The following is a 21,857-nucleotide window of genomic DNA, read 5'->3' on the forward strand; positions in this document are numbered from 1 at the left end:
GTAGGTATAGGGGATGATTAGGGGAGGTATAGGAGATGATGAGGAGTGGTATAGGGATGATGGGGGGAGGCATAGGGGATAATGAGGAGAGATATAGGGGATGATATGGGGTGATATAGGGGATGATATGGGGTGATATAGGGGATGATGAGGGGTGGTATAAGGATGATGAGGGGAGTTATAGGGGATGATGAGGGGTGGTATAGGGGATGATGAGGGGTGGTATAGGGGATGTTAAGGGGTGGTATAGGGGATGATGAGGGGTGGTATAGGGGATGATAAGGGGTGGTATAGGGGATGATGAGGGGTGGTATAGGGGACGATAAAGGGAGATATCGGGTAGGTATAGAGGATGATGAGGGGTGGTATAGGGGATAATGAAGGGAGGTATAGGGTAGGTATAGAGGATGATGAGGGGTGGTATAAGGGATGATGAGGGGAGGTATAAGTGTGATGTCTGGAGATGTAGATGGTATAACGTCAGTCACGTTCTTCTTCCTCAGGCTGCAGATGTCGTGCTGTGACAGTGATGAGGAGACCCGGATGACGCAGTAAGTAGTCGCCACTGAAGACGTCATTAGGTACAGCTCCTAGGCAGCCGTCTCCTAGCAACACCAGCTCTCCCCTAGTTACGGCTGCCTTAGTAACCGCCCTCTACAGAGAGGAGGCTGCAGGATCAAGTGCGCGGCAATCCCATCATCACATCTCCCATCCGGACAGTGCAAAGGGGTAATACAGGGGGTCAGTACTGTGCAGGAGGGGGGTACAGGGGGTGTGAAGGAGGGGGGTACAGGCGGTCAGTACTGTGCAGGAGGGGGGTAAAGGGAGTCAGTACTGTGAAGGAGGGGGGGAGGTACAGGGGGTCAGTACTGTGAAGGAGGGGGGTACAGGGGGTCAGCACTTTCGGTGGGGAAGTACAGGGGCCATCACTATTGGGGTGATACAGGGGTCAAGTAATGTTGGTAGGGGATGTATATGGGGTCAGTAGGTGATTTATAGGGGGTCAGTAGGTGATGTATAGGGGGTCAGTAGGTGATGTATAGGGGGTCAGTAGGTGATTTATAGGGGGTCAGTAGGTGATGTATAGGGGGTCAGTAAATGTGTCGCGGGAACTGGTCGATGTTGTAGCGTGGTGACTGGTTGGTAATGTCAGCGTTCTCTCAGTCAGGTGACGGTGCGTGGACCCCCAGAATGTCTGGACACGGCCGTTCTGCCGCCCCCAGTGGTTGAAGAAGCGGTGAGCACGGAATACGTGCAGGTAACGCGGCGTCCAGTCTGTGGAGTTTGTGTAAGCCATGATTTTCCTCCTGTCCTCGCGGCTCAGATGTGACAATGCCTTCCCATCATGACCACTGTGATGTGACGATGTCCTCCCGCCGTGGTGGCTCTGATGTGACGTCCTCTTGTCTTTAATGTGATGTCCTCCCGCCATGGCAGCTGTAACGTTACGACCTCCTCCTGTCATGGTGGTTCCTATGTGATGATGTCTTCCCATCGTGGCTGCTGTGCTATGACAACGTCTCCCACCCTCATGTCACAATGTCTCCCCGCCATGGCATCTCTGATGTCACAACATCCTCCTGCCACGCTTACTTTCATGTGACGTCCTTCCGTCATGGTGGCTCTCATGTTGATGCACTGTCCGTGTGTTTTTCAGGCTCTGGAATTCGCAGTTGATATCTTCTCACCTGAGCATTCAGGTAAGGTGCTGCCGCCTCCTGATCGTCCCCCCCGCCCGTCCTCACAGCTCAACCATCAGCAGAGCCCAGACCTCCTCCCATGATTCCCTGCCTCTTCTGTCTGCGAGGCACTGTTAGCTTTGATCCTCCTCAGTACTGCTTCATGAATAGAATGCCAAAGCTACAGTGCACACTGACACACAGAGAAGAGAGGATGTGAGACTGTGGATCAGGGATGTCTTCAGTATTGCGCAGTGGGTGTGGTTGTGACGTGTGCATGAGCTTGGCTCCTCCTCTTACGCTTTCTCCTACTCGTTTAGGTGCAGCACTCTGCTTGTTCAGTAGCTTCCGCTGTCATGTCCCACCGCAGTGCTGACGTAGAGCTCTCGCGACTGATGCCTGCTCGTGTCCATGATGGGCGCCACTCACAAGCCGCCTTCCTAGAAACCTTAGATGAGCTTCCTAATGTTCCCTACTACCGAGCCCCATCTGCCCCTCTCAGCTGCAGCGATGGGGTGCTGAACCCCACCTTCCAGGGGGACGGCGACTCCCCCCACCATGCCAAAGGTAGACGCCGTAGTGCTGTACGTGATGAATGTGACCCTCATAACAGTCAGGACAGTATGAACGGCGTCCTCACCTGGTGATGGAACGGCCAGCCACAGAAGTTGGGAGTAGTAGTGGTGGTGGCCTCTGTAGACAGTCACGTGGTCTGAAGTAGTGGTCTCCAAACTGTTGCTCCCAAGCTATTTTGAAACTGCTACTCCTAGCATGTAACAGCTAGAGACTGTGAGGGCATGCTGGGAATTCTAGTTCCACAACAGCTGAGGAACTGTAGGTGTCAGTGTATAACGCCTCATGTGTCTATGATGTCAGTGTATAATGTCTCATGTGCCTATAGTGTCAGTGTATAATGTGATTGTTCTAGGCAAGAGAAACAAAGTAATCTTGTAGATATGATACCTTTTAATGGCTAACAAAAATATATGATGTAACAGCGAGCTTTCAAGCCTCTTGGGATTCTTCTTCAGGCTTATGGAATAGATCTGAAGACACATACATTTATATACAAATACATATGAAAAGACACAGACATGGTGTGATTAATTTGCTCTTAAAAAATTCTAGAACAGGGTGTGTAGAGGAGTAAACGCTTAATTAGTCCATTGATAAAGGATGTAAAAGTTTTATGGTCTCTGAATTGGTGTTAGGGGGTCACCAGGCCTGTGTGTTATATCTACTATAGATTTCTCATTCTTCCAAGTTTCACAGTGTGAAAGATGGTTATAAACTTGTATTCCCAAATTCTTCTATGGCTTTGTGATTTGAAATGGCCTTTCAATATAGTGACTTTCATATGTATACTGTGTCATGTGGTATTTGTGTATGATGCCTCATATGTCTATAGTGTCAGTGTATGATGCCTCATATGTCTATAGTGTCAGTGTATGATGCCTCATATGTCTATAGTGTCAGTGTATGATGCATTATGTGTCTATAGTGTCAGTGTATGATGCCTCATATGTCTATAGTGTCAGTGTATGATGCCTCATATGTCTATAGTGTCAGTGTATGATGCATTATGTGTCTATAGTGTCAGTGTATGATGCATTATGTGTCTATAGTGTCAGTGTATGACTCTTCATGTGTCTGCCCCTTCCAGATATCATGTCCCTCAGTCACCCTGCGGTCAGCATTGAGGACGTGGACTCTGGCAGCGTCACAGAAGCTTTAGGACTGGAGACTCCTATTAAACCCCCCCTTTCACCCTACAAACAGAGGACTCTGACTGTCCCGGGAACGTCACTGGCAGCAAAGAGGTAATGACTCCTCAGTTTGCAGCAGTCCCCAATGCCAGGAAGTCATGTGACAACTATTGACCAGAATTTGCATTTGTCCTGACCTCTCCTGTCAGGTCTATCAGTCACTTCTGACTAGATGACCCCCAGTCTCTGATATTGCCCCATCTGTAGAGCTCATAATGATGCTTCTGGTCACCCTATACATGTCCATCAGCGCTGTACAGCCGTCACTCCTTACATTGTTCTTACAGTCGGAAGAAGACACAGTCCGAGGCGGAAAACGCGGACGATGCATTAGATGCTCCAGGAGAAGAAGAGTAAGTGTGTCCAGAGGGGGCGCTGTCCTCAGCTCTTATCTCCTTCCTCATGACTTCTTCCAGATTTGCAGTGGGTCTTCTGGCTCCTCTTCCCGTCTCCTCCAATTAGATAAGTCTTCAGCTCAATGTAGCCACAGATGCCGGCTTGTTTTCTTGGTGGTCCTCGCTCTGTTAGCCAGACTATCTTGTCAGTTCTGACTCTTGTCCTCTGTCTATGGCTTCAGGGGTATTGAACGCTCTGCATCCGCCGTCAGCCAGGCCAGTAGCGCTATCATCACAGAGCGGCTGCAGGAGTTGGTGCGCCTCTTCAAGGACAGGACAGAGCGAGTGAAGGAACGACTCCTAGACCCCGAGATGTCTTCTGAGGACGAGAGTCCAGCTTCATGTGAGTCTCTGATGAAGGGCCGGCGTGATGGATAACTGTAGAATCATTAACTCTTCAATGTCTGCATTTCCTTTTTTGTAGCACCATCTAAAAAATCCGCTCCACCGCCGCCGCCACCTCCACCTCCTCCTCCTCCTGAGGTGAAGAAGCCAGAAGACGAGGAGGCTAAAGTGGAGGAGCATTCCTGTGAAATGCTCTGCTGCAAGTTCAAGACCCGACCCTGGCGCGAGCGCCTCCAAAAGTACAAGTTCCCAGCCAACATCGATCCATTGACCAGTAAGGTTTAGCTGGAAATGGGGGGCTGCTGGGTCTACTATGGGCTCTCTGGTCACATCTGGTGGTTTTACTGCCCTATTTTTTTTTATTTTGCTACCAAAATTATTTTTTCTGCGTTTTTTTCCATGACATGTAGGGCTATTTTTTAATATCTTGTTCACTATTAATTTATTTTATTGGAAGTAAAAAGCTAAAAGAAATAATTTTTTTAACATTTATAGATTTTTTTTCTTAAATTAGTATATTTATGCTAAAATAAAGTATGGGAACGGGTTCCTCATTTTGTTTCAGATGTTTTGATATATAATATGTATGGTTTGGGATTAGAGGTTGCATACGGTGACGGTTTTGGTTGCCATCGGCTTTGGGTCATTTTATTTTTATGTATACATTTTTATTTTATTCTGTAATTTTTTTTAACTTATTTTAGTAACTATTTTTTTTTTACTATATAGGTCACCTCACAAATTCGTGTAAGACTTCTGGGGGTCATTCACGTGGTCTTTTTTTTATTACACATTTTTCCACTGTAGCTGGGGCATCCATAGGAGCCACATCCATAGTAGCCCCAGTTACAGTAGTCACTAACAGAGCTGATCAGGGTCTGCTAGGACCCTGCAGCTCTGGTGTGCTAGGGGGCTCCCAGTGGTCATGTGATTGCTGGGTTGCGTAGTGGAAGAAAGATTTCCACTTTCACTTTTTAGTGCATAGCGCTCATTGAGTGCTATGTGCCTGAGAAAGGAGAAGGTAGAAACCGCTTCTCCCTTCTTCTCTGGGTCCTCTGTTGTAACTGACAGCTAAGAATCTAACCTGCTTCTGTATGATTGCAGGAGAGGAGGCTTTAATCCTGCGCTGTACATCTGCTATTGGGCGGGATTAAAGCCCAGGACCAAGTGCCATACATGTACCGTGCTTAAGGGGTTAAAACCAGTTTGTATGCACGCTTCGAGGTTTGTGAACCTCTTCCTCAGTACTCGCTGGGGATACACGCCTAAATTGCTGACGGTGTATCAGAGACAGAGTTCTTTCAGCAATGACCATAAAGTGCTTCATGTACAAGGACAATGAATATGGATTGAGCATTGCAACACTGTGTCCCGCCCTGACTACGCAGCCATGTACCACGCCGACTGCACAGCCATCTGCGTACTCATTCCTTTCTCTCGCCCGCAGACCTTATGTATGTCCTGTAAATACTCTGCACTCCTCATTCCTTTTTCTCATCCATAGACCCTATGTATGTCCTGTGGCTTTTCTTCGTGGTTTTGGCGTGGAACTGGAACTGCTGGCTGATCCCAGTGCGCTGGGCTTTCCCTTATCAGACGCCCACAAACATCTACTATTGGCTCTTGATGGACTATCTGTGTGACCTCATCTATCTGCTGGATATTGCCGTCTTCCAGGTCCGGCTACAGTTTGTGCGAGGTGGTGACATCATAGTAAGTAACGGAAGTGACAACGGTGTTGGGGAATGATTAGCGCCACTTGTTGTCTATACATCCCTGTACATATTATATATGTACATTATACATATATACATCTTGTATAATCCTCTCTATTATCTCTGCGTTCTCTACAGATAGATAAGAAGGAAATGCGTCAACACTATATCAAGTCTGAGCGCTTTAAGGTAAGTGCTTGGATTCTATAAGGAGGGGTGTTATACTGTTATAAAGGCCGGTGTGACATGTTGGTGGTTGTGTCCTTGCAGATGGACATGATCTCCCTCATCCCTCTGGATCTTCTCTTCTTTAAAGTCGGAGTGAAATCCATTCTGCGATTTCCCCGTTTACTCAAGGTGAGTGAGTGTGGAGGCGCCGTGCCGCACGCACAGGACGTTAATAACCGGCATTGTCTTCTATTGCAGTACATGGTCTTCTTTGAATTCAACACCCGTCTGGAGTCAATTCTAAGTAAAGCGTACATCTACAGGTCAGTGCCCATCCCCCACAGCTCGACTGCTATGGTCAGTGACCTGAGATTACATCTGCTGCCTGTTGTCTGTTGTCAGAGTCATCCGCACTACCCTCTACCTGCTGTACTGTCTGCACATAAACGCGTGCCTCTACTACTGGGCCTCCGACTACGAGGGCATTAAGTCTACCAAATGGGTGTTTGATGGAGAGGGAAACAGGTGAGCGGCTCCTGCGCCATTTGTCCCTGTACCCACGTAATACACGATTTTTAGCTCTGCAGTCCAGGCTGCCCACATTCTGCTAAATTCCTTCACAATGTCATATTTTATAGTTACATCCGCTGCTATTACTGGGCTGTGAAGACCCTCATCACCATCGGAGGCCTCCCAGACCCAACGACGCTGTTTGAGCTTTGGTTCCAGCTGCTGAATTATTTCATGGGTGTGTTCGCCTTCTCTGTAATGATCGGTCAGGTAAGTGGCGACATACATTGTAGATTACAAGTTATGCATTATCCATAAGGGATAACTTGCTGACCGTTGCAGTGCTACAACCCCCACTGATCTCAAGAATGGGGTCCTGCGTGCCCCATACTCCTGACTGCAGGGTTACTGCACTAGTGCTTTATTCTCTTTCAGTGAGACTGTGGAGATAACTGAGTAGGGGCCGCTTGGCTAGTGCCATCAGCCCTATTAAAATAAATGGAGTGCTGACCGCTCGGCCAGTGGTCCATTCACAGTGACATCATTAGGGGAATGTAAGTGATGTCCCCCTCAGTGACAGGACTCGATCCCAGGAGCTCCTATACTCGAAGCAGCAGCTCTACCTGCTGAGTCATTCAGCCCTTTGGACAGCTCCCCTGCATGACCTTAGCCTTGTTCCCAGCTTTTACTATCCAGTCCCTGCTTTAGCTCTGCCCTGTTCCAGATTGGACATGCTATAAAACCTGGCCTTGTCCCTCCATCTTGTGCGTGTTTATTGAGCCCTCAGCCTCTAAGCCAGCTCCTTCCTATACCTGCTTCCTCTAAAAGAAGATTGTTCTCCATGTACCGAGCTGGTATACTGAACCATGGAGGAGCGATGACCTCACTCCATTACGTCATGTAGTTAGCGTGCTCTCCATGTGTTACAGATGAGGGACGTTGTGGGTGCAGCCACTGCTGGTCAGACATATTACCGCAGCTGTATGGACAGCACCGTAAAGTACATGAACTGCTACAAGATACCCCGTCCTGTCCAGCACCGTGTAAAGATGTGGTATGACTACACCTGGCAGTCCCAGGGCATGCTGGGTAAGAGCTGCACCTGTCTTTACCTGGCCTGATATTTATCAGCCTGCTAATAATCGTTTAGTGTATTAGTCACCAGTGTGGTCATCCAGTGATGGGCGGACGTGGGCGTCCCAACTCGGAGCCTTAAACCAACTCTCTCTTATGTTGGTCTAGATGATTCGGAGCTGATGGTACAACTTCCTGATAAGATGAGGTTGGATCTCGCCATTGATATAAATTACAACATTGTCAGTAAAGTTGGTCTGTTCCAGGTAATGGCAGCGGCGTTTCTTGCATCCACAGTCTGTAGCCAGCACACTGCAGTTGCCATTGGGTAAATGTCTCCATTACATTTCTCAGGGTTGTGACCGTCAGATGATTTACGACATGCTGCAAAGACTCCGCTCTGTGGTTTACCTGCCAGGAGACTATGTGTGTAAGAAGGTGAGCTGCGCCGGCCCTTTAATCTTACATGATGTCATTGCATGGGCTGTGATATCACTAGATAATACCTCGGGGGGGGGGGGGGACTCTGGGACTTTTCCAAATTGCAATGCATGACTTCTCTTGCAGGGGGAGATTGGACGTGAAATGTACATCATTAAAGCTGGTCAGGTGCAGGTCTTGGGGGGCCCCGATGGACAGACTGTGCTGGTCAGCCTAAAGGCCGGGTCTGTATTTGGAGAAATCAGGCAAGTGAGAAAAGTTACTTCTGGTCATCACGCCAGATATCCCCACGCGGGGGGTATCCATAAGCATATCTCACCAGAAATCTGCATGTTACATCACGTGCTGCAATAGTTGCCAGTTGTGTCCCATCACCGATGTGGTATGTCTAGTCCTGGATGAGTTGTATAAGTGATGTCATATTGATAAGTGATGTCATGTTGATAAGTGATGTCATATTGTGTAGGAGCTGCCTGAGCCCCGCTGGATCAAATGGACATTGACAGATTGGTTATTGTGCAGAACAGGTTTTTGGTCTCTAAAGAACAGATCATGCATACAAGGCCTATAGACCTGGCCCTGCAAACAGCATCCATCGGACTGTAAAGAACTGCCAACAAATGTAAACATAAAGGGGGGCGGAGTCGTCTACTTGGCACCGTACCATGTGCATCCATTTGGTACCATAATCTGGGCATCTGACCTCCTTATATTATGATATAGTCAGTGGTGGCAGTTTGTATTTTGGGGTATATAGGACTGAGTCCGGGTTTGTTTTAGACTCCATCCAGCATTGAATGTTAGACTGAGGAAGTAGAAGTAGAGCGACTCCTTACAGTTGCAACCTGGCCAAGTGCTGGGAAAGCGTGGAACGTGACGATAGTCACCAAAGAAATCATATGAACATACAGCAGAATATGGATCTATAGCAGACAGTTGCAGGTCACCCTCTGGGGCTAAAGGGCCACTCCAGAAATTATTTTATTTATCCATTATGTCCCTATCCCCCCAGTACATCTAAGATGGCTAGTGTTACCTTAGTTACTTCTTTCTTTCTCTCTGAAGTTTCCTCTTTCTCCTTCGATGGTCATGTGATCTCAGTTCTGACCAGCTCAGATGTACTTGAGGTTATGTGTTCATTTTCTAGTCAATTTCTCAGTCTGTCTGATGCAATTAGATGGTCCTGCAACAGAAATTGCCTAAAGGGCAAGACGGGCACTCCTGTCACAGTTACTGATGATGAGAGTACAGCTCCTGAGAGCAGCAACAAGTGGCTAAAAGTCTGTGCATCACAATCAATGCTTCTTTATTGAAACCACATAGCAGAAGGTCCACCTTTTACTATGCGGTTTCAATAAAGAAGCAGCGATTATGATGCATAGACTTTTAGCCACTTGTTGCTGCTCTCATTAGATCTATTTTGACTACATGGACTTTGGAACCCAGGAGTCGGGCTCCCACTTCTAAGCTTTGCACCAAGGACTTCCTCACACCAATAGGTGATTTACAAGGAAGTGCTGCTGGTATCTACACTCTTTCTTGAAAGAGAGTACAGCTCCTGTCACACAGGTATAGTAGAGGAGATCACAGCTCATCCTCCTGACTGTATACTTACGGGCTGTAGCTTATTTAGGTAATGCAGGCAAACATTGTATAGCCTTAACTAATGCTGCGCTGATGCATCATGGAAATTATTGAAAGTGAAAGTAAAATATCTCACTCTCAAGATGGTGCCTGATAAGCATCAGACTGGGGGGGGGGGCTGCACTGCATGGGAGTGACTTCAATACATGGAGGAGACCTCCAGAGTGTAACAGGTTAAGGGGGTAGGCATGGAAAAATATGTATTCGCTAGAGTTAGCCTTTAAAGTACAATCACTATGATCTAACCAAGCAAGAACTGCCAAAAAAGGCACAAGGACCCTAGAAAAACATTAAATAAAGTGACGAAGACCAAGTTTCTCAAGATGTTTTATCCAGGCCTGCCCCATGGTATCCGTACGCATAGCGTTGTGTCTGTTACTCCTAGATGTAACTGCTGGCAGGATTTCCATCGGGCCCCTCTGTGGATCCTAGATGAGTTCTATGCAGGACTTTTGTGGAGGTCTCATCTAGGGGCTCCGGATGACTTCTCCTGGTAATAGTTGTACTGTGGTGTTTCTGCCTGGGTAGTGACGGGCAAATTAAGGTCTTGTTTAGAGATGAGCGAGCGTACTCGCTAAGGGCAAATACTCGAGTGAGTATTGCCTTTTGCGAATACCTGCCCGCTCGTCTCAAAAGACTCGGGTGCCGTCGGGGGGCGGCGGGGGAGAGCGGGGAGGAACGGGGAAGAGATCTCTCTCTCTCTCCACCCTGCTCTCCCCTGCTCACTCCCGCAACTCTCGCTTACCCCCGCCGGCACCCGAATCTTTTGAGACGAGCGGGCAGGTACTCGCAAAAGGCAATACTCGCTCGAGTATTTGCCCTTAGCGAGTACGCTTGCTCATCTCTAGTCTTGTTCCCAATTATTCATAAATTGTAGTTTCCTTTACAGAGGAGGTTGAGTCAGAGAGGAGTATAAGCTGATATGATACACGGGATATATGGGGAAGAGGTACAAGTTATATCACAAGTGCTGCAGAATATAACGTGCGAGGGAAGACTGCACAGAATGGGTTAATTGTGCAAGACTAAAGTTGGTGGGCTTGAAATAAAGTTACAGAGATACAGTAGACCCCTCAAGACCACCAGTGCAAATGGTTAGTTTGTAGGTTGGGAGCAGTGGGATTAGGTAAGATAGAAGAAACAATATTAGAGAATAAATACTCCAGCGAGGGATGAGACATCGGACACGTGTTTTCTGTGGATTTGTGGGTAGGCGCGTAAATCCAGAGCACACAGAGACAGGGGCGTAATTAGTGATGACTCTGTCCAGATCCATAGTGGGGCGGAATTATGACCTATAGGTGGTAGAAATCAGGTAAGTGTAAGAAGTAACTGCATCCATATGGGAGAGTAGTCAGCTGTTGTCTCCTAGAGTCTCCCGGGCCTGAATCCGAAGGACAGGATCTGCAGGACGTCACTATGTCTTCCCTGAGGGTTTCTAGATCTTGAATTAGCCATATTCTTTAATAAGATATCCAGGGTTGTTGATCCCCATGAGGCAAGTACTGTGTGTCCACATCGGGGAGGTCAGATCTCCATAGTTGCAGATTAATAGTGCAATTACATGTTTTGCGTCTTTAGTTTGCTGGCAGTCGGCGGAGGAAACAGGCGAACAGCGAATGTAGTAGCTCATGGATTCACCAACCTGTTCATCCTGGACAAGAAGGATCTGAATGACATCCTCACCCACTACCCGGAGTCTCAGAAGGTTCTTCGAAGGAAAGCAAAGTGAGTAAAAGCAATGACTTCTACCAGTTGCTATCATTCACTCGTACTGTAGTCACAAGTAACACCTAAGGACAACTGAAGAGAGCCAAAGTGGGACGGCACCAGCGCTAGTAAGGAGGAGGAGAAGACGATGCCAGTCCTAGAGAGGAGGTGGGAAAAAGGACGGCGCCAGTCCTAGAGAGGAGGAGGAAAAAGGACGGCGCCAGTCCTAGAGAGGAGGAGGAAAAAGGATGGCGCCAGACCTAGAGAGGAGGAGGAAAAAGGACGGCGCCAGTCCTAGAGAGGAGGAGGAAAAAGGACGGCGCCAGTCCTAGAGAGGAGGAGGAAAAAGGATGGCGCCAGACCTAGAGAGGAGGAGGAAAAAGGATGGCGCCAGACCTAGAGAGGAGGAGGAAAAAGGACGCCGCCAGTCCTAGAGAGGAGGAGGAAAAAGGACGGCGCCAGTCCTAGAGAGGAGGAGGAAAAAGGATGGCGCCAGACCTAGAGAGGAGGAGGAAAAAGGATGGCGCCAGACCTAGAGAGGAGGAGGAAAAAGGATGGCGCCAGACCTAGAGAGGAGGAGGAAAAAGGACGCCGCCAGTCCTAGAGAGGAGGAGGAAAAAGGACAGCGCCAGTCCTAGAGAGTAGGAGAAGGAAGAAAAGGAACAGCACCAGTTCTAGAATGGAGACGGAGGGATGTCGAGAGTTCCAGATGGGAGGAGGGACAGTGCCAGTTATGGGACTCATGGCCAGGACTCCTGGCCAGCCATTGAGAAATTAGTGTGCCTAATGATCTGTGCTTTCTTGCTACAGGAAAATGCTTAAAAACAGCAATAAACCAAAAGACGACAATCAGCAGGAGAAGGGTTTCCTGCATATTATCCCACCAAGACCAGGGACCCCAAAGCTGCTGAAAGCTGCTGTCTTTGCCACAGAGAGGATGGGTTTCAAAGGACTATCTAAAATAAGACACCAACTAAAACGGAAAAAATCTGTTGGTGTAGAGGTAAGAAAGAGAGAGGGCTACTGGTGGAGTAGAGGATAGTAGGGGAGAGGGCTATTGGTGGAGTAGAGGATAGTAGGGGAGAGGGCTATGGGTGGAGTAGAGAATAGTAGGGAAGAGGGGCTACTGGTGGAGTAGAGGATAGTAAGGGAGAGAAAGCTACTGGTCGAGCAGAGGATAGTAGGGGAGAGGGCTACTGGTGGAGTAGAGGATAGTAGGGGAGAGGGCTATGGGTGGAGTAGAGAATAGTAGGGAAGAGGGGCTACTGGTGGAGTAGAGGATAGTAATGGAGAGAGGGCTACAGGTCGAGTAGAGGATAGTAGGGGAGAGGGCTATTGGTGGAGTAGAGGATAGTAAGGGAGAGAGGGCTACTGGTGGTGTAGGGGAGAATAGGGAAGAGGGCTATTGCTGGAGTAGAGGATAGTAGGGAAGAGGGGCTACTGGTCGAGTAGAGGATAGTAGGGGAGAGGGCTATTGGTGGAGTAGAGGATAGTAAGGGAGAGAGGGCTACTGGTGGTGTAGGGGAGAATAGGGAAGAGGGCTATTGCTGGAGTAGAGGATAGTAGGGAAGAGGGGCTACTGGTGGAGAAGAGGATAGTAATGGAGAGAGGGCTACAGGTCGAGTAGAGGATAGTAGGGGAGAGGGCTATTGGTGGAGTAGAGGATAGTAAGGGAGAGAGGGCTACTGGTGGTGTAGGGGAGAATAGGGAAGAGGGCTATTGCTGGAGTAGAGGATAGTAGGGAAGAGGGGCTACTGGTCGAGTAGAGGATAGTAGGGGAGAGGGCTATTGGTGGAGTAGAGGATAGTAAGGGAGAGAGGGCTACTGGTGGTGTAGGGGAGAATAGGGAAGAGGGCTATTGCTGGAGTAGAGGATAGTAGGGAAGAGGGGCTACTGGTGGAGTAGAGGATAACAGGGGAGAGAGGATTATTGGTGGAGTAGAGGATAGTAAGGGAGAGGGGACTTCTGTGGCTGAGAGGATAGTAGAGGAAAAGAGACTACTTGTGGTGGAGAGGATAGTAGGGGAGAGGGGCAACTGGTGCTGTAAAGGAGAATAGGGAAGAAGAGGATACTAGTGGTGCAGAGGATAGTAGGAGAGAGGGCTATTGGTGGAGTACAGGATAGTAGGAGACAGGGGGCTACTAGTGGAGTAGAGAACAGTAGGGGAGAGGGGCCTACTTATTGTGCAGAGGATAGTATGGGAAAGGGGGCTATTGGTGGTATAGAAGATAGTAGGGGAGAGGAGACTACTGAGGTGGAGAAGATATTAGGTCTAAGGGGGCTACTGGTGGTAGAGAGGATAGTAGGGGAGAGGGGGCTACTGGTGGTGTAGAAGATAGTAAGAGAGAGGGACTACTGTGGTGGAAAGGATAGTAGGGGTAAAGGGGCTACTGGCGGTGGATAGGATAATATGGGAGAGGGGTCTAGTGGTATTGTAGAAGATATTAGAGGAGAAAGTGCTACTGATGGTGGAGAGGACAGTAGGGGAGAGGGGGATACTGATGCTGGAGAGGACAGTAGGGGAGAGGGTGCTTCTGGCAGTGCAAAGAATAGTAGGTGAGAGTGGGCTACTGGTGATGTAGAAGATAGTAGGAGAGACAGTTCTGCTGATAGTACAGAGGATAGTAGGAGAAAGGAGACTACTGATGGTCGAGAGGACAGCTGTCACTTTTACAGTCAGAATGGGTTGTGGCCGGGGGGAGTACAGGACCAGAGCCTCTTAATAGTAGTCAGGTGTTCGGTCCTTCAGGACCGGCTGATGGCTGTGTAGTGTAATAACTGAATACAAGACTGCTATTAAGATCCCGAGGGAATATCTACCTTTACCTGTGTCACTTGCAGCCTACAAGAACCAGCCCCGTTCCGCCAGGATCCCCTGTGCACCGACGCTCTCCAATACCCCCCATTAAGCCAGAGGAGGAGGAACCCGTGGAGATTGTTGCAGAGTCTACAGACAGCACTGTATGTATAAGAGTCAGTCCATCCCCGCGGGGAGAGGAACAGATCCTGTCTGTGGAGGTCACCGCCCCCGAGGAGGACAAGTGACAGTGTGACTGAAGAAGGATAGAGACACAGATCAAGATGGCGGCAGCCTGGAAGCTTGTGATCTGCAATTAGTACTTAGAGCTCCGTAGGCTCAATGTGAGGATTGTGGGCCGTTCCTTGAACATGAATCCTCCACATGTGGAGGTGGCGCACATAGTCAATGTGCATCAGAACATGCAGGGTTACCTATAGCCTACCCTTAGTGTCCTATAGGTGGAGTTGTGCCCCCAGGTCTAGCCATGCTATTCCAGGACTAGAGAACAGACTTGTATCAAACCTGTTGGAGGATGCAGCACTTGACCTGGCTGCGGACGCGATGGTCCTACTAGTCTGTATGACTGGTGGCGTGGCCAGATTTTTCCAAGTTAGTTAGTTGGAGGTTGCTGTACACGACATCCTCCAGCTGCGGGAAGACATGGAGCAGGTGATCATGTTCTGTAGAGCAAGCGCTGCCCTTTGGTCATGGGGATGATTTCCACCTGCCATGAGGGAGCAGAGGGATACGAGATAGAGGTATGAACTCGGAAAACAGTCGCTGCCAGTAGCGCTCATCCAGAGATTGAGGCAGTGGTGGCGGTCACATCTCCCTGGATCAGCTGCTTCCTGATGTAGCTGAGCGCAGCTTTACGCCGGACGCGGTAGAGCACAGTTTCACATCGAATGTGAGTTATTTTAGATGCTAAAATTCTATTTTTGAAATAAAAGTAATGCTCCAGGCGCCTTGTGCCTTTATTATCATCGTGCTGCTCGACAAGGCGGGAGCCTCTACTGCTGGATATTTGGAGGACATCTGCCAGCGCACAGACTGGCCTTGCACATGGCAAGAAGAACTAGGGCACAACCACTACTCCTCCAGCTTCCAAGCAAAACCCCATCTTCTCTTGCATCCCAGTGACCATCACTGTTCCTGTGGACATAGCTGCCGTAACTGGACGCTCCTGGCCCCAATGCAGTATCTGTACTATGGCCTTCACCTCCTATGTAACATTATAAAACCAGTGTTTTCTTATTTACAGATAGGCTTTTAGACCCCAGAGTTTGACTGTGACTGCTATCTCTGTACCCCCATAGCTACATTCCTCCTCACCAGCTGCAAGACTGGTGGTAGGCCATGAAAGCTGCAAAAGGGGCAGCTGGAGTTGCAGGAAGAGTGGTTGTGGAGGCTGCAGAAGAAATTGTTGTGGCTGTAAGGGTTGCAGAAGGAGTAGTTGTGGCTGTAAGGGCTGCAGAAGGAGTGGTCGTGGCTGTAAGGGCTGCAGAAGGAGTGGTTGTGGCTGTAAGGGCCGCAGGAGGAGTGGTTATGGCTGTAAGGGCTGCAGAAGTGGTAGTTGGGGCTGTAAGGGCTGCAGGAGGAGTGGTTGTGGCTGTAAGGGCTGCAGGAGGAGTGGTTGTGGCTGTAAGGGCTGCAGGAGGAGTGGTTGTGGCTGTAAGGGCTGCAGGAGGAGTGGTTGTGGCTGTAAGGGCTGCAGAAGTGGTGGTTGTGGCCGTAAGGGCTGCAGGAGGAGTGGTTATGGCTGTAAGGGCGAGCACCCACTGGCGTTTTTTTACCTGCGTTTTGCGTTTTGCGTTTTGCGTTTTTCCTGCACAGGCATAGAGATAACATGTGTTCCTGTCCACTGGCGTTTTTTTTGCATTGCGTTTGCGTTTTTAACATAGGAGCTGTCAGTTGCATATGTGTCCTTATTTTTCTCCATGGAAATTAATGGAAAAGCCGCGAAAACGCCGCGAAAACGCCGCGAAAAACGCCGCGGAAAACGGGCGGAAAAACGCGGGGAACGCGGCGAAAACGCTGCGTTTTTTTCCCGCGGAAAACGCAAACGCCAGTGGGTGCTCGCCCTAAGGGCTACAGAAGTGGTAATTGTGGCTGTAAGGGCTGCAGGAGGAGTGGTTGTGGCCGTGAGGGCTGCAGGAGGAGTGGTTATGGCTGTAAGGGCTGCAGGAGGAGTGGTTGTGGCTGTAAAGGCCGCAGAAGTGGTGGTTGTGGCTGTAAGGGCTGCAGGAGAACTGTTTGTGGCTGTAAGGGCTGCAGGAGAACTTTGTGGCTGTAAGGGCTGCAGGTAGAGTGGTTGTGACTGTAAGGGCTGCAGAAGGAGTGGTTGTGGCTGTAAGGGCTGCAGGAGAAGTGGTTGTGGCTGTAAGGGCTGCAGGTAGAGTGGTTGTGACTGTACGGGCTGCAGAAGGAGTGGTTGTGACTGTAAGGGCTTCAGGAGGAGTGATTGTGGCTCTAAGGGCTGCAGAAGGAGTGGTTGTGGCCGTGAGGACTGCAGGAGGAGTGGTTGTGGCCGTGAGGGCTGTAGGAGGAGTGGTTGTGGCCGTGAGGGCTGCAGGAGGAGTGGATGTGGCTGTAAGGGCTGCAGATGTAGTGATTGTGGCTGTAAGGGCTGCAGGAGGAGTGGTTGTGGCTGTAAAGGCCGCAGAAGTGGTGGTTGTGGCTGTAAGGGCTGCAGAAGAAGTGGTTGTGGCTGTAAGGGCTGCAGGAAGAGTGGTTGTGACTGTAAGGGCTGCAGAAGGATTGGTTGTGGCTGTAAGGGCTGCAGGAGGAGTGGTTGTGGCTGTAAGGGCCGCAGAAGTGGTGGTTGTGGCTGTAAGGGCCGCAGAAGTGGTGGTTGTGGCTGTAAGGGCTGCAGGAGAAGTGTTTGTGGCTGTAAGGGCTGCAGGAAGAGTGGTTTGTGACTGTACGGGCTGCAAAAGGAGTGGTTGTGGCTGTAAGGGCCGGAGGAGGAGTGGTTATGGCTATAAGGGCCGCAGGAGGAGTGGTTGTGGCTATAAGGGCTGCAGAAGTGGTGGTTGTGGCTGTAAGGGCTGCAGAAGTGGTGGTTGTGGCTGTAAGGGCTGCAGGAGGAGTGGTTGTGGCTGTAAGGGCTGCAGAAGTGGTGATTGTGGCTGTAAGGGCTGCAGAAGTGGTGATTGTGGCTGTAAGGGCTGCAGGAGGAGTGGTGGTGGCTGTAAGGGCTGCAGGAGGAGTGGTGGTGGCTGTAAGGGCTGCAGGAGAAGTGATTGTGGCTGTAAGGGTTGCAGAAGTGATGGTTGTGGCTCTATGGGCTGCAGAAGTGGTGGTTGTGGCTGCTGATGTCATAGGAGAATAGAGTTTAGAAAGCCATAATCTGGTTTTTCAGGGGTTTAAGCCACTCTCAGACAGCCCCTTTACCGCGGTACAGCTCTCCCATCGATTCCAGGGCGGTTCACAGTCCTGCGCTCGAACACGGCATTTCTAACGCAGTTATTTTGTAGCGCTGCCTGCTCTATTTTTGCATGTTTTAGAGCTTTTTAACGCACCTAATCACCCATCCTAATGATGGGGTACATTAAAAAACGCTGCACAATGCGTTAAAAAAAACGCAGCTCGAAATCGCAGTAAAATGCCGTGATTTCGAACTCAGCGTTTTGTGAACGCATGCGGCTTTATGGATCTATTCTCACCACGATCTTTCCGATTTCCAGGATGAAGTTATGTTACCGGCCACTGGGTGGCGCTGTATACCAACACACCACAACACCAGAGTGAGCTGAGAGCAGTAATAAGGCCCATCTACCCCATGAGATGTTGGTTTTCAGAATGGACCCTACCAAATGCAAACTAAGGGTAGAGCGCCATCATGTGGTGCATATCCCAGCTACCAGCTGTCCCAGGTTTTCAGGCACTGCCCTGGGCAGTCTGCTGCCTGTCATGCCCCCTATCGGTCACTGCCTGCTATGCCACCTTCCTCCTGAAGTGAAGCTGGGCTGGAACAGGCCAATGCTAGTGATAACTTATAACTCTGAGCATGCAACAGGTAGAGACCTTCAGGGCATGCTGGGAATTGTAGTGTTACCAAAATCTTTCCTCTAGGTGTATATCCCTGCCAGATCTGCCATGAGGTATGCAGATGCCACTGCACGCAGGATGGCACACGATGCCCAGAGCTTTTTGACCTTCGGTCCCTTTTTCATAGTTTCTGCGTAGAACACTTGGTGGCCATTATACAGTTGCCATGGTGACTGTACCAACCAACTTGCAGTCATGTCTCTCCACAACTGATATCCGATAAGGGTCGCGGTGTATACGAGGATGGACAATTTAAAGGTAAGTCCAAATAAGTCCAAATATGGTGAAACCGCTGGGGGATTTGCATGACACGGACTCGCCGCCGGTTTCACCTCACTACATTGGGCTGCAATCTGCGACAGATATCAGCACATGGCAAGCTCTCAGCGTCCGCGCGGCACGTGTCATGTGATCAGTGGGAAGACAAGTTATTCGTGGCGGAGGTGAAATTAGGCGAGGCCTGATTTATCACAAAAAAATGGAGCCGTACTGTGAGCCCCCATATATCCCACAGACCCCCCCCCCCCCCCCCCGTCATGTAGAGCCGTACTGTGAGCCCCCATATATCCCACAGACCCCCGTTATGTAGAGCTGTATTGTGAGCCCCCATATATCCCACAGACCCCCGTCATGTAGAGCTGTACTGTGAGCCCCCATATATCCCACAGACCCCCGTCATGTAGAGCCGTACTGTGAGCCCCCATATATCCCACATACCCCTGTCATGTAGAGCCGTACTGTGAGCCCCCATATATCCCACAGACCCCCGTCATGTAGAGCCGTACTGTGAGCCCCCATATATCCCACGGACCCCTGTCATGTAGAGCTGTATTGTGAGCCCCCATATATCCCACAGACCCCCGTCATGTAGAGCCGTACTGTGAGCCCCCATATATCCCACAGACCCCCGTCATGTAGAGTCGTACTGTGAGCCCCCATATATCCCACAGACCCCCGTCATGTAGAGCTGTACTGTGACCCGCCATATATCCCACAGACCCCCGTCATGTAGAGCCGTACTGTGAGCCCCATATATCCCACAGACCCCCGTCATGTAGAGCCGTACTGTGAGCCCCATATATCCCACAGACCCCCGTCATGTAGAGCCGTACTGTGAGCCCCATATATCCCACAGACCCCCGTTATGTAGAGCTGTATTGTGAGCCCCCATATATCCCACAGACCCCCGTCATGTAGAGCCGTACTGTGAGCCCCCATATATCCCACAGACCCCCGTCATGTAGAGCCGTACTGTGAGCCCCCATATATCCCACAGACCCCCGTCATGTAGAGCCGTACTGTGAGCCCCCATATATCCCTCGGACCCCCCCCCGTCATGTAGAGCCGTACTGTGAGCCCCCGTATATCCCACAGACCCCCGTCATGTAGAGTCGTACTGTGAGCCCCCGTATATCCGACAGACCCCCGTCATGTAGAGCCGTACTGTGGGCCCCCATATATCCCATGGACCACCGTTATGTAGAGCTGTATTGTGAGCCCCCATATATCCCACAGACCCCCGTCATGTAGAGCCGTACTGTGAGCCCCATATATCCCACAGACCCCCGTTATGTAGAGCTGTATTGTGAGCCCCCATATATCCCACAGACCCCCGTCATGTAGAGCCGTACTGTGAGCCCCCATATATCCCACAGACCCCCGTCATGTAGAGCTGTACTGTGACCCGCCATATATCCCACAGACCCCCCCCCGTCATGTAGAGCCGTACTGTGAGTCCCCATATATCCCACAGACCCCCGTCATGTAGAGCCGTACTGTGAGCCCCCATATATCCCACAGGACCCCCCCCCCCCCCGTCATGTAGAGCCGTACTGTGAGCCCCCATATATCCCACAGACCCCCGTCATGTAGAGCCGTACTGTGAGCCCCCGTATATCCCACAGACCCCCGTCATGTAGAGCCGTACTGTGAGCCCCCGTATATCCCACAGACCCCCGTCATGTAGAGTCGTACTGTGAGCCCCCGTATATCCCACAGACCCCCGTCATGTAGAGCCGTACTGTGAGCCCCCATATATCCCCCGGGGGTCCGAGGGATATATGGGCTCACAGTACGGCTCTACATGACGGGGGGTTCGAGGGATATATGGGGGCTCACAGTACGGCTCTACATGACGGGGGGGTCTGTGGGATATATGGGGGCTCACAGTACGGCTCTACATGACGGGGGTCTGTGGAATATATGGAGGCTCACAGTACGGCTCTACATGACGGGGGTCCGTGGTATATATGGGCTCACAGTACGGCTCTACATGACCGGGGTCTGTGGGATATATGGGGGCTCACAGTACGGCTCTACATGACGGGGGTCCGTGGGATATATGGGCTCACAGTACAGCTCTACAGAAGAGGTTGTCGTTTTACTGCAAAACTCCTTTAGGAGACCCAACGCCACTTCTGACCTGCATATAGGCCCCTCACAGACTAAGCCAGAAGCCTGCTGCACACTGTGGAGAGGTAATCACCCGGGAACAGTCTGTCTGTGCTGGTCTTCTGGCTTGGTTTCATATTCCCAATCATTGTTGAGACTCGTTATAAGTGCAGGAATGCTGCCATCCAATAGATGGCGCCGTAAAGGTATTTTTCCATCTTTCTTATTTGTACTTCAAAACTCGGCATGCGGTTCCATTCCAGGCAGATATGCAAATGATGAGAGTTGTGGTAACTAGATGAACAATCTTGCCATCTCAGGTCCTAAACATAGTTCCACCCTTGACCTATAAAAAGGCTCTCTGAGTCTATAGGGCCACATAGTGTGACACCTGTACCGGGGGTCATAGTGGGCACACTTTTTACCGACACCTCTACTGGGGCTCATGGTGGGCACACTTCTTACTGACACTTGTACTGGGGCTCATGGTGGGCACACTTCTTACTGACACTAATACCAGAGCTCATGGTGGGCACACTGACAACAGCATGGAGTACATGGTGGGGTCACTTCATACTGACACGCATATCAGTGCATATGGTGGGTACACTTCTTACTGACACCTGTATCGGGGGTCATAGTGGGCACACTTCTTACTGACACCTCTACCGGGGCTCATGGTGGGCACACTTCTTACTGACACCTCTACCGGGGCTCATGGTGGGCACACTACTTACTGACACCTCTACCAGGGCTCATGATGGGCACACTTCTTACTGACACCTCTACCAGGGCTCATGGTGGGCACACTTCTTACTGACACCAGTATCAGGGTTTATGGTGGGCACACTTCTTACTGACACCAGTATCAGGGCTCCTGGTGGGCACACTTCTTACTGACACCAGTATCAGGGCTCCTGGTGGGCACACTTCTTACTGACACTTGTATCGGGGCTCATGGTGGGCACACTTCTTACTGACACTTGTATCGGGGCTCATGGTGGGCACACTTCATACTGACACCTGTACCAGGGCTCATGGTGGGCACACTTCCTACTGACACCAGTATCAGGGCTCATGGTGGGCACACTTTTTACTGACATGAATACCAGAGCTCATGGTGGGCACACAGACAACAGCATGGGGTACATGGTGGGGTCACTTCAAAC

At 50.1% G+C, this 21,857-nt stretch overlaps 1 protein-coding gene across 4 annotated transcripts in view; it reads left to right on the forward strand.

Annotated features, from left to right (window-relative positions):
• CNGB1 (cyclic nucleotide gated channel subunit beta 1) overlaps positions 1-15,203 on the forward strand; it is a 48,397-nt gene extending 33,194 nt beyond the window's left edge. For all 4 annotated transcript variants that reach the window (XM_066582534.1, XM_066582535.1, XM_066582536.1 and 1 more), the window contains 20 exons: positions 504-551; positions 1,165-1,258; positions 1,658-1,700; positions 3,343-3,499; positions 3,733-3,798; positions 4,023-4,183; positions 4,265-4,459; positions 5,690-5,898; positions 6,039-6,089; positions 6,171-6,257; positions 6,327-6,391; positions 6,471-6,593; positions 6,707-6,848; positions 7,508-7,667; positions 7,821-7,918; positions 8,007-8,090; positions 8,220-8,338; positions 11,319-11,465; positions 12,258-12,450; positions 14,289-15,203. In XM_066582534.1, coding sequence (XP_066438631.1) covers positions 504-551; positions 1,165-1,258; positions 1,658-1,700; positions 3,343-3,499; positions 3,733-3,798; positions 4,023-4,183; positions 4,265-4,459; positions 5,690-5,898; positions 6,039-6,089; positions 6,171-6,257; positions 6,327-6,391; positions 6,471-6,593; positions 6,707-6,848; positions 7,508-7,667; positions 7,821-7,918; positions 8,007-8,090; positions 8,220-8,338; positions 11,319-11,465; positions 12,258-12,450; positions 14,289-14,492 — 2,446 coding nt within the window. In that variant the 3' untranslated portion in view covers positions 14,493-15,203. The remainder of the gene's footprint in view (positions 1-503; positions 552-1,164; positions 1,259-1,657; positions 1,701-3,342; positions 3,500-3,732; positions 3,799-4,022; positions 4,184-4,264; positions 4,460-5,689; positions 5,899-6,038; positions 6,090-6,170; positions 6,258-6,326; positions 6,392-6,470; positions 6,594-6,706; positions 6,849-7,507; positions 7,668-7,820; positions 7,919-8,006; positions 8,091-8,219; positions 8,339-11,318; positions 11,466-12,257; positions 12,451-14,288) is intronic.
• The last annotated feature ends 6,654 nt before the right edge of the window (positions 15,204-21,857 follow it).

Source organism: Eleutherodactylus coqui, chromosome 11 (genome assembly GCF_035609145.1).
Source record: "Eleutherodactylus coqui strain aEleCoq1 chromosome 11, aEleCoq1.hap1, whole genome shotgun sequence".
Taxonomy (NCBI): Eukaryota; Metazoa; Chordata; class Amphibia; order Anura; family Eleutherodactylidae; genus Eleutherodactylus; species Eleutherodactylus coqui.